We start from the raw sequence: 12,361 nt of genomic DNA, 5'->3' as shown, positions 1-12,361 counted from the left end.
TCCAAGGAGAATTTTGTGCTTGCATAGATAATCTTTTGTGGGCAATAAACATAAAAGCAAAAATGTATCCACATTTTATGCTGGAAGCTTTGAGTCGGCCACTTAGTAGGTGTGCACTCAGGAACCTGATCTAGCCACATAGCCTCTGTGGCTGACTCGGGCCTGTGCAGTGTCACTGTTAAACAGTTTGATAACTGTACAAGTTGTTTTCTGTTGCTGTAACAAAACACCTGAGATCAAGTACTTTGTAAAGTAAAGAAGTTTATTTGGTTCACAATTCTGGTGGCTGGAGGATCCACCCAGCATGGCGCTGGCATCTTGGCAAGAGCCCTTCCCACTTCATCAAAATGTGACTGAGAAATGGGAAGGGTACCACCAGGGTACAGATGGGCCAATCCCACGCACCTTGTTACTTCCTACCAGGCTTTGCCTCTTCGAGCTTCTACCAGCCCCTCACTGCCATGCTGGAGACCCCACCTGCCACACATGGGCTGCATCCAAAGCATAGCAATGGTCACTCACAGTTGTGCACAAGGTTTAATTATACAGCAGAAAATTATGCTTCGTCTCACTGCAGAATCTCTTGGAAGAATCTACCAGATCCAGGAAACAGAAAAGGAAAACACCAGTTTGTCAGTCTCCCAAGGTTTAGAGTGTATCCATCAGGACTCCATCTTCATGTAAACCAGAAGATACGCAGTTTCCTGCCTGGAAAGGAGAGAAAAATGCTTCAGCATAGCAACAGGAAACAGTCACAGTGAAATGGTATGTTATTTTTTTTGTTTGTTTGTTTGTTTTCCAGTACCAGGACTCAAACTCACGACCTCACGCTTGCCAGGCAGGCGCTGTGCTGCTGAGCTAAATCCCCAGCCCCAAAATGGTACGTTATTAAGTCATGTCAGGGCAAACATCTGGAAACGTCCAGGCTGTTGGACCACGTCTTCATCTACCCATCACCCACCAGCCCCTCAGAGGGGCAAAATGGTGACGTAGGCAAATAACCACGAGTTTTCTATAAGTTAACATCTAAATTAGGAGTTGACAAATTATGGGACCGTAAGTCAAACCAACCCCATTTCTGCAGGTGAGTATAACTAGGCCACACTCAGTTAGATTCATTCATTTATGCACTGTCTCTAGCCTCTTCTGTGCTGCAAGAGCAGTAATGCATAGCTGCAAAGAGACCAGGATCCCCAAAATAAAATCCATTTCCTCTGACCCTTTACAGAGCCAGTGACACAAAGCTGACGAAGACCGGGCATCTAAGACAGGTGCTTAGAAGACATAGAACAGAAAAATGAAAAGGAGAAAGCTGAAGGAGAATTTCAAACACAAACTGCACCTAATTCATTAGTTTTCACATGATCATGCCTGCCTCTACAACTGAAAATCATCTCTAATATCGTCTTGGATATACATTGATATTTCTAATCTAGAAACAGTTTAAAAAAAACTTAAGTCTCTCTGCTTTAACTTTATCTTTATTCTCTTCAGCTTCTCCTATAGTTACTGATTTTTAAAAAATATTTAAGCCAGGCGTGGTGGCACACACCTGTAATCCCAGCACTAGGGAGGCTGAGGCAGGAGGATCATTGTGAGTTCAGGACCAGCCTGGGCTACAAAGTGAGCTCAAGACCAGCCTGAACTGCACAGCGAGACTCTGTCTCTAAAAGACACACATACACACACATAAATAGACAGACAGGTAGATGGAGACAGAGAGAGATAGAGAGAGAGAGATATAGCTATTACTAAATTCAAGCCAATATTCCAGACAAAGCAAAATGAAAAGAGTAGTCACTTCTCCCCAAAGAGTGTATGGTTTAATCGGAAAGAAAGCTACAAAAGCAGGCCTTACTATAAAGGAGGACAGCTCGAGATGCAATGAAATCAGATACGACAAACCTACTGGCCCACCCGTAAGGGGTTTGCAGAGCTGGAAATGCCCACGAGTACTGAACCATGAGGGAAATTTGCTTAAATGATAAATTACGAGAGGACACGGACACGCACAGACCCGGGAGATGGCAAACGTGGTGTTTGCACACGGTTACTTATACTTGAGTATTGCTAGCATCTCAATCGTGAGAAAAGCATGTTCCAGGGACATGTGTTGAAAGATGAAGCGGAGAGTTAGCCCCGGGGAGTCAGCCGCATGTACGTGGCAGCTGACCCTCTGTGATTTTGGACACCTCCCAGAACCACTGTCCATTCGTTCACTGTCTGTCATCAACGCACTGCTCTTACCAGCGGTAGTTGTGATTTCCGTAGGTGCATTGGATGTCCTTCCAGGACACCTGAAAGAGCAGAACAGTCCAAGTCAGCAGCCAGCCGGCTCTGCCTACGTATCCACAGCATGCAGGGCACTATAATTTGCCCTCCTTCGCTCCTCTGGACGGAGAATCTGGAGACCTCAGATAGGATGTCAGGTATAAGGAAGTCTTTTTAATAGCTTGCTCTTCTGTTTAAACCTGGCTATGCTTATTCCAGAGTTGTCACTTATACATTTCTCATTCTTCTTGCTTTACAGATGTTTCCCACAGAACGTGAAGCTGCGGGGCACTGAGAATCCTAGACGCTGGAGTCAGTGGCTTCTTACCAAGCGGCAAACCCCATCGGGATGACATGCAGGAAAGGGCTGTAACCCTCTTAAAAAGTCCCCCCACGCACCCCCACTGAGAGAGAACAGGAACACACTGTGTTTGACCTTGGAGACTCATGCAGCCCTGGGCTCAGAATTTATTAGAGGCGGCTAGTCCAGGGCCAGAGGCACTTTTGGGTAATGTTTCTCACCCAGCAAACATGGGAGTCATTGAAGCAGAACCATTTTCCATCCACGGGATTCCGGATATAGGCGCAGTAATGGCCGAAGTCAGCCATCCCCGTGTGGGCGATCACAGCAAAGAGTTCATACTGTCCCTCATCCTGCAAGGAGACGGGGCATAAAGTGACTCACCCACCACCTCTCCTTTTACAGCCCTGGTTTGGAATAAAGAAATGGTGAACAATTTCTGAATCTAATGATCAGTTTACAAGATATAAAGGGGTTAGAAAGATATGTTAAATGACACCAATCAGCCAATCATGGGACATAAAAACTTCAACTAAGTAAACCACAAGAAAAAGAAAGAGGGGCCTGGGGATGTGGCTCAGGGGTAGAGCTATTGCCTTGCACGTACAAGGCCCTGGGTTCAATTCCCAGTGCTACAAAAAAAAGAAAGAAAAAGAAGGGAACCCCTAAAATGAACTTGGAAGGAAGGAAGGAAGGAAGGAAGGAAGGAAGGAAGGAAGGAAGGAAGGAAAGAAGGAAGGGAAGGAAGAAAGGAAGGAAGGAAGAAAAGGAGAGAGAGAGGGAAGGAGGGAGGGAGGGAGGCAGGCAAGCAAATGAAAATGTGGAACCTCTCTGGATCCAGATTCAAACAAATCACACAAATTATAGAACCGTCAGGGAAATCTTTGGCTAGATATTTGAAAATAATAAAGAATTACGAGGTGGAACTGTGTTTAAAAAAGAATGTTTATTCTTTGGTGAGACACAGTGAATGCTTGTAAGTCTGATGTTTGAGATTTGCTTGCAGAGGACCAGACGAAAGGGTAGGATCGAGGTGGAGGTAACAAAGACTGGCCAGGGGTTTCTAGAACTCTCCAAGATACTTGCTGGACACACAGGAATTTGTTGTGCAATCCCTCACTATTTTGGTATATATCTGAAATTTTCCATAATGAGATCTTTCTGAAGTGGAAAGAAAATTTAATACACTTTATCGAGCAGAGTGGGCAGGTAGATAAGGAAAACTAGGAGAGAAAAGGGATCTTATGAAATGTAGATATCCTCAACATGTTAAAAAAAAAAAAACTGTCATAATAGGACCCATATATCATATTATCAGACCTTAATATTTTAAATACCATTAGGCATGAATAGACAAACAGACCAATCCAATGTAACAACAATATTCTAAAAACAGATTCAGGCCAGGGATATAGCTCAGCGGTATAGTGCCTGCCTGGCAAGCTTGAGGTCCTGAGTTTGATTCCCAGTACCCTTTGAAAGGAATGAATAAATGGATAGATAGACAGATGATAGACAGATAGACAGACAGACAGATTCAGTCCACTGTGGACTGAATATAGGTGCACACCTATACGCTTATAATACGCTTATAATACGCTTATAATACGCTTATAATACGCTTATAATCCCAGTACTCGGGGTTGAGGTAGGAGGTTCACTTCCAAGTTCAAGGCCAGCCTGGGTTACAAAGTGAGTTCAAGGCCAGCCTCAACTGCATAGCAAAACCCTTTTTTTTTTTTTTTTTTTTTTTTTTTTTTCAAAAAAAAATGGGGGATGTCGGGGATATAGCTCAGCTGTACAGCGCCTGCCTGGCAAGTGTGAAGTCCTGAGTTCAATTCCCAGTACCAAAAAAAAAAAAAATTAAAAAAAGACAAAAAAATAGAAATAGATTCATTCATATAAGAGTACAAAATTTTCTATGAAATGCAGCATTTCATACTTATGGAGAAGACATATTTATGTCATTTTTTTCTCAGAGTCTTTCAATAAGTGATTATCTTGGGACAATTGATCTAAACTTTCATTTGATTAAATTTGGCCCAATCCTTGGGTTGGACAATAAAAAAAAATAAAATAAATAAATGTGGCCCAATCAACTGGCTACTTTCTTATTATCCTCGAAATGAGGTACAGTTGTTTTAACAAGAAGTTTAGTTGGTACTATCCTTAGAACCCAAAATATCACATTCACTTATGTATTTGTAAATAGTTTGCACACTCTTTGAGAAGAAAAGTACTGAATTTAAGTTCCTTCCCTTAGTTCAAACAAGCCAATAGTTTACTCACAAACGCAATAGTTAAAATAAGGAAGGATTTTGCACTTTAAAAGAAAAGGAAAGCCACTGCACCCAGCAAAGGCTAGAGGTGACAGTAGGGCGATCACAAGCTACCACCGTTAGTCAAGAGCAGACAGGTTTCCACTGTTAAGACACCGCTTAAAGAGTAAATGTGTCTTGAATATATGTGTGCTTTTTGAGTCACACCAAGGTGTGGCTTGTTTTGATTCTTTGCAGATCTCAAATGTGCAGAGGGCATGAGGTCTTGGATGAGAGGTGACAGAGAGGACACCGGCCTCACTGACGGGGCTGCTCTTTTCTCTGTGGCCAGTGTTTGTCCAGCATCAGGCCGCTCAACTCTGCCTCTTGGTCTGGAACCTAATATCACAGCGTGGTCTGGGTAAGAACCTGGAGCTAAGAACTGACCACTCTGGAAGCTGCTGGGTACGAGGCGGCTGGATCTACGGGATGTGGTGTGGGACAAGACTGGTGAGGACAGAAGGCAGCATCTCACCTGCTCCTCTGCTTCACCTGTGTGCTGCTCGCTAGGAAGAACCTGGCTGAAATCCAAGCTCTCGGGGAAATACAGCGAATGGCAGACCTTTTCTGTCCTTGAATTCTTGATGGAGAACCGCATGAGGTGGATGGTCAAAGTCTGGGGCAAACGGGTCAGCTTCAAGGCCTTAGAAAAACAAAATCACGATGGAGATCAAGTCCTAAGACACTTGAAATGAGCAGATTCAGAGAAATACAGGGCTGGTCGTATGTTCTTCTCACCAGCCCAAGAAGATATAACACAAGGTTAAAGGCTCCCATCCACAGCATCTGTTGAACTCCTCCGAGACTAATGTGACACCTGACTATCTCACCATTGCATGGCCCCCCACAAAGGCACAGGAGGCCCCCAGGTTCTGCCCAGGTGCCCAACACCTGGAAAACTATGGAGTCTGTACTAGGGAGCTGGTCGAACCATTAGGGAAAAATCCTACCCACTGCTCTTGGACCTTCTCCTCTCCTAAGAGCCTTCATCCCTCAGTGATGTGATCTGAGAAGCTACATGCACAGCTCTGGAAATCAGAAGATATCCAGAGATCCCAGATATTAACCAGGATCCCAGATATTAACCTGACTCAGATTCCCTCCTTCAGCTGGGGTCTGGGAAGGCTCCATGGGGAAATCCCCTGGGGGCACCCCCAGATTAGTGAAGGATTTGCATTTAGGGAGTGAATACCTGTTTCCTGTGTGTCTTCTGCCCACAGTTCTGACAGAAGCATTTGCTTTTCTTGCATAGCTCCCTGGACTGGAAGAAATGGCGCAGGGCATCCTCCTGTCCCACCAGAAGAACAAAACACAGGCAATGCTGGTGTTTGCCATCAAGCTGTAACCCCTCACTCCCACATCCTGCTAGTGGAGACTCAAGCTTTGCTTCCATTTTTCGTCAGATGCTCCAAATGCCTGGCCTGGTGTGGGCCATTTGGCAGGATGGCACAAAGAACCCACAGACCAGAGAGATGGGGAGATACCTGTTATGGGGACAGTGCGAGGAAAATGAATAGGAGGGTGTTCTGGCTTGTGTCCAGATGTCCCTCCAAAGCCTTGTGCAGTCATAGGTGGGGCTTTTTCAGAGGTACCTGGATCTAGAGTGTGTGACACTGGGATCAATTCATGGCAATGCTAGAATCAAGGGCATGAGGATTAAGGGTGTGACTGCTGCCCTGGATAAGATATTAGGGAGAGAAAAAGTTGTGATCGTTTCTTGTTGCTTTTGCTGCCTTCTGCCCACCATGAACTGTTTCTCCTCTGCGATGTCACCCTGCCTTGGAGCCAGCCAATTATGGACCGAAACCTCTACAGACTGTGAGCTAAATAAACCTTTCCTCCCTTAGCTTTGGGTGTTGGGTATTTTGTCTCAGCAACAAGAAAAGTAACTAAGACAGAGGGGAAAAGGAGAAATGGACCAGGGCCATGCAACTGAAATTTATTTCTTAAAACCAAGAAGTTTTTAAGTGGAGAGGGGCAGCTGGCAGGGTTGTACAAATTCACCAAGAAGTTTCTCACCAGTGTTCTAAGGGGTTTTGAATCCGTATCAAAAAGAGAAACAGGGAGGGTCAGCAAGCTACTATCTCTGCTGCTTTCCACGGAGCAATCTAGGCATACCAAGGTCTCTTTCACCCGGATGGTGTACAAGTCCTGCAGCCTCTCTGCCTGCAAGAGGGAGTAAGGGACAGGTAAGACAGGCAAAAAGTTATACACCAGGTCAGGCCAATTTCCAGAAGCTGGCTTCACCAGACAGAAGCTCTACAAGTAATAAGCACCACACAGAAGGTGCAGAAGAGCAATAGGAATTACGCTATTTGACTGCGATAAGGATTCTAGGTGGATTAAGTCCTTTATACTTCTCTACACACTGCAGAAACAATTAGTTGAATGACTTCCACGAGCAACATCCTAAATTTCTGAGTTTTCTAGTTCCGGGCGCTTACCAAATCCACGTCCGTGATTTGGTCCTTGATTAGGTTCCAGACGGTAAGGTAGAGCTGAGCAGCATCGTGCTGGACAAACACTGGCCAAAGAGAAGCAACAGCAGTCAGCGAGGTCACCGGAGACTTCTCGTGCCCTTGCGCTTGAGCTACCGTGACACCATTCTGTCATTCCTAACCTTCCAGAAAGGGATACGTTCTCACTAAATGTTAGGTGCCCAATTCATGAAAAGTAAGTTTGGTATGTATTTTTGAGAGTGTCTCTTAACTAGCATTTTTTTTGTATCTTTTTGAGACAGGGTCTCGCTGTGCAGTTCAGGCTGGCCTTGAGCTCACTTTGTAGCCCAGGCTGGTCTTGAACTCCCAATGATCCTCCTGCCTCAGCCTCCCGAGTGCTGGGATTACAGGCATGAGCCACCACACCCAGTTGACAGTGTCTCTTAAAACTCAAGCCACAGTCCCATGATATGACACACATTTCCCACCCTTCTGTTCTCCATCCAGCTCTCCTGGCCGCTACAAGGAGGCCCAGCTAGACAGTCCCAGGAATGCTCTCCTAGGCCATCACTCTGACTAAGCAATTCATTCCTCTGGCCCTTGATGTACTTTTTATTCACTGCGTTAAAGCCTGAGTGCTTCACAATTCTTGCATCTGACCCAGGTTTTCCCCAAAGCACCAAGAAGGCAAGGAGAGCGGGACCCACTTAGCCCCATGCAATGCAGGCGGGGACGGAGCCGGAACTCGGCTGTGGCTTCCACACCTGCCACCAGGTAAAGGTAAGGCTGAACCAGGTGTGAATGCAACAGCGCTGTTAGGAGAGGACTAAGAAGTGGACGAACATGAAACACACACTGAGACTATCTTCCAGAAGGACAGATAAATGCCAAAATGCAAAGATGCTGCAAGGAAAGGCAGTCACTGATATGTGCTAAGTCTGCCATCTCAGCACCATTTTCCCTCCTGAATAATATCCCAACTTGTACCTAACATTTTTCTGTTTATTTTGTTTCAGTTTTGGTTTTGGCTCGTTGCCTTTAAACAATAGCTCCGAGGAGGCAAAGGCTCCGTCCGCCTTATTTCCTTTTGCCCAGCAATACCACAATGCCTAGCATGCAACGGATGACCACTGCCTACCAGTTGAGTAGATTAATCAATCTATTTTCCAACACAGTGAGCCTGAAGCTCAAAGACAAACGGTCTAATAGTAAGATTCAAATGATGCTGTCTGGAACGGAGGTACAGCGTGGTAGCACAGCGTGTGCCTGGCAAGTGCAAGGTCCTGAGTTCGAGTCCTGGTGCCAAAAACAAATTGATGCTCTCTGGTACAGAAGGATTCCAGCCACACAGCTGATGCTCAGTGGAAAGGAAGCCAGATCATGTTGCCATATAGAGACAGTGTAGCCAGTGATATAGCTCAGCGGCACAAGCACCTGCCTGGCAAGCACAAGGTCCTGAGTTCAATTCCCGGTACCCCCTCAAAAAAAATTTACATATAGAGACAGTGTGTCCTCACCTGTCCCTCCCAGAACCAAGAGCGTCATTCACCTGAGAAATACAGGGATCCTTGCCTATCCTACTGTGTACCCAACAACAGCTATGTGTAAGGCATTACACACGCTGAAGGAAGTTCCTGTCCCCAATAAACCTGTATAGTATTCGAATGAAGAACAGCATCTAAATGATCATGAGCTGAAGAAAGATAAGAAAAATTCCTTAAGGTACACAAATTGCTACAGAGATCTAAAGGAAGGTGGGAATACGACTGAAATAGGAGAAACGACAGTCTTCAGAAAAGTGCTCCACCAAGCAGTGACAGTGTTGGCAATAAATAAAGCCCCATGTACAACAAACCCACAGCTAACATCATATTCTACAAGGAAAAAATGGAGTTTTCCCTTTAAGATCTGGAAGAAGACAAGAATATGCACCTTTTGGTAGAGACAAGTGAGCCACCAGATACACAAATACCAACAAAGGGACATGGGAAGCACGAATAAAAAAGGTAACAAGAAGCTTCCAAAGGAACACAGTAACTCTCTAGCCATGACTCCAAAGCAAGGGAAATTGGCAAACTGCCTAAAAAGAATTCAAAAGAGCATCATCAAGGGAATTTAATGAGATATAAGAGGATACAGTCAGATAATTCAATGAAAATAAGAAGACAACTCATGATATCAATGAGAGATTCAGCAAAGAGATAGAGATAGTTTTTTGAAAGTACTACAAAATAACAGTAACCAAAACAGCATGGTACTGGCATTAAAAACAGACACAGCAGAGTGAGGAGATATCCACACTCCCATGTTTATTGCAACACTCTTTACAACAGCCAAAACATGCAAACAACCTAAGTGTCCATATAAGGACGAATGAACTTTTAAAATGTGGTGTATATATACAACAGAAAACTATCCAGCAATTAAAAAGATGAAATATTGTCATCTGCAGCATGGATGGAACTGGAGAACACTAAGTGAAATGAATCAGGCACAGGAAGAGAAACACCACGTTTGTTTGTTTGTTTGTCTTTCTTCCAGTACCAGGAATTGAACTCACAACCTTGCGCTTGCCAGGCAGGCGCTTTGCCACTGAGCTAAATCCCCAGCCCCAAGAGAAACACCACATGTTATTACTTATGTGAAGAAACTACATAGTTGATTTCATATCACTAGAGAGTAGAATAGTGGTCACTGGAGAATAGGAAGGGACGAACGCAGGGGGAATGGAGGGAGGGTATGTTATAGGCACTAAAATTCAACTAGGTAGAAGGAAAAAGGTCTAATGTGCCACAGCACAGTAACGAGATTATGGTTCATAACCATTTACTATACATTTTATATAATAAATATAAATTAGTTCATGGTGGTGCACGCCTGTCATCCCAGCACTCGGGAGGCTGAGGCAGGAGAACTGCTGTGAGTTCAAGGCCAGCCTGCGAGACCCTATCTCAAAAAAACAAAACAAAGGGGGTGCTGGGAATACAGCTTAGCAGTACAGCTCCTGCCTAGCAAGCGCAAGATCCTGAGTTCCATTCCCAGTACGACGCCCCCCACCCCTGCTGAAAAAAAGATGAGTTCAAAGTTTTTGAACTCAAAGAAAGTGTTTAAAGAGAGGAAAATGTTGATTATTGTGATTTGATCATTACACATTGTGTAAATGTATCACGTGGTTGCCCTATACCCTTTAAATATGTAGTTATGCTTGTTTTAAAAGAAAACCATTTCAAAAAATAGTAAACCAATAATATTCACAAAAATACCTATTAAAATAGGCTCTTTTCTTTTCTGTTTTTTTGAGACAGGGTCTCACTATGTTGTTCAGATTGGCTTTGAATGCACTGTGTAGCCCAGGTTGGTCTCAAACTCACTGTGATCCTCCTGCCTCAGCCTCCCAAATGCTGGAATTACAGACGTGCACCATCACACCCAAGTAGGATTTTATTTTTGAAAAGTAAAAAAAAAAAAAAAAAAAAATCAAAACTATTTCAGGTCCACCCTACGGCCTCCACCCCAAGCGGTCTAGCAGCCGTCCAGTTCCTTCCTGTTCACCTGTGCCCATGAGCCACGCTCCCCCCTCTCCTGGGCTCCCAGCCCTATAGCTCAGCAGGCGGGACCCAGAGCCCCGGCCTGTGTCTCACGTGGCACGTTGTTCTTCTGCAGGCAGCTGGCCAGCTCCGTGGGCCGCACCGCCCTCTGCCGGCCGTCCTGCATCTTCTCCAGCAGCAGCAGCAGCTGGAAGGGGACGCTTCTCCTCTGCTCTTCTGAGACCTTCGGCACTGTTATCCTGCCAGGGAAGAACAGCAGGAACAGCCTTAGCAGAGACACACGCGGGAATCACCTGGAAAAGCTTAAAAATCCCCATGTCCTGGCCACTCGGGAAGGAAATCAGAGTTCTGGGGATGGAGCCAGGTGAGTTAAATGGGGAACCACCGCTGAGAACCACCACGTCAATGAATCAGCTGGGCAAAGTTCTCTCTTGAGAGCGGGACCAACACAACTGCTATCTTTGCCCCTCCCACACACACACACACACACACACACAGTCACACCACAACCAGGCTCTACTCTGTGCATGGTGTGGGTCACTAAAGGTCTCACTGGAAGCACTTCGAACTGGAACAGTGTCTTGGTTACTTTTCTCTCCTTGCTGAGACAAAATACCCAATGCCCAAAATGAAGGAAGGAAAGGTTTATTTAGCTCGTGGTTTGTGGAGGTTTCAGTCCACACTCAGCTGGCTCCAAGGCAGAGTGGCACATGGAACAGGGCAACGGTTCTTGGCAGTGGAAGACAACAAAAGCAGCAAGAGCAAAAAGCGGGGAGGGGAAGCAGCCTCCTTTCCTCCCTTACACTGTATGCAAACTACCCGCCCTAGGGCAGGCATAGCACTCACACCCATAATCCCAGCACTGGACCGTGGATCAATCATAAACTCCAGAAGCCCGCCCCATGACGGCACGAGGCTTTGGAGGGACACCCAGACACAAACCACGACAAACCAAATAGTGAGTTACGAAGGTTAGGAGGACAACGACTGTTTTAGCAGTTAATTATAGGCATCTCTGGACTACCCAGGCCAATGATGGGGGAAAGGAGAAAGCACAGGTCAAGAAAAGAACGAGAAAGTGTGTGTGTGTGCGTATGCTCACATGTGCTTGCACACATGCACACATACACACACACACGTTTTTGATCCCATTGCTTTCTTTCCTGACATTCGCCTAATGCCAACTCCTTTTAACAAAACCAGTGGCCATCAATCTCGCCTGCACTTTAAAGTCACTCAGAGAGGGAGCCTTTAAAAAAGTATCAAAGCCTGGTTGCCCACCCAGACCAGATGAGACCAAACAACTGGAGGTTATTTTAAAACTTGTGTGAATCTAATGTGCAGTCCAGAATGCACAGAAAAGGATCTTTTCCCTGGCAACTTGTGAAGACTTCTAAAGTCACAGTGAAAGCCTGAATATTAAAAAAAAAAAAAAAAAAAAAAAAAAAAAAAGCATACATGTTTATCAGTCTGAGTAACAGGCTT

At 45.1% G+C, this 12,361-nt stretch overlaps 1 protein-coding gene across 3 annotated transcripts in view; it reads right to left on the bottom strand.

Annotated features, from left to right (window-relative positions):
- Positions 1-241: 241 nt before the first annotated feature.
- Usp18 (ubiquitin specific peptidase 18) overlaps positions 242-12,361 on the bottom strand; it is a 29,305-nt gene continuing 17,185 nt past the window's right edge. For 2 of the 3 annotated variants that reach the window (XM_005395987.1, XM_013520264.1), the window contains exons 4-11: positions 10,970-11,115; positions 7,335-7,414; positions 6,910-7,056; positions 6,083-6,178; positions 5,366-5,533; positions 2,794-2,925; positions 2,248-2,297; positions 242-708 (exon numbers count right to left, since the gene is read on the bottom strand). In XM_005395987.1, the coding sequence (XP_005396044.1) occupies positions 663-708; positions 2,248-2,297; positions 2,794-2,925; positions 5,366-5,533; positions 6,083-6,178; positions 6,910-7,056; positions 7,335-7,414; positions 10,970-11,115 (865 nt within the window). In that variant the 3' untranslated portion in view covers positions 242-662. The remainder of the gene's footprint in view (positions 709-2,247; positions 2,298-2,793; positions 2,926-5,365; positions 5,534-6,082; positions 6,179-6,909; positions 7,057-7,334; positions 7,415-10,969; positions 11,116-12,361) is intronic. The other variant, XM_013520266.1, reaches the window with a different exon arrangement.

This window comes from Chinchilla lanigera, unplaced genomic scaffold, assembly GCF_000276665.1.
Source record: "Chinchilla lanigera isolate Chin_1 unplaced genomic scaffold, ChiLan1.0 scaffold00053, whole genome shotgun sequence".
Taxonomy (NCBI): domain Eukaryota; kingdom Metazoa; phylum Chordata; class Mammalia; order Rodentia; family Chinchillidae; genus Chinchilla; species Chinchilla lanigera.
Note: the sequence above shows the minus strand (reverse complement) of the source record. Positions and strands in the feature narration are given on the sequence as shown.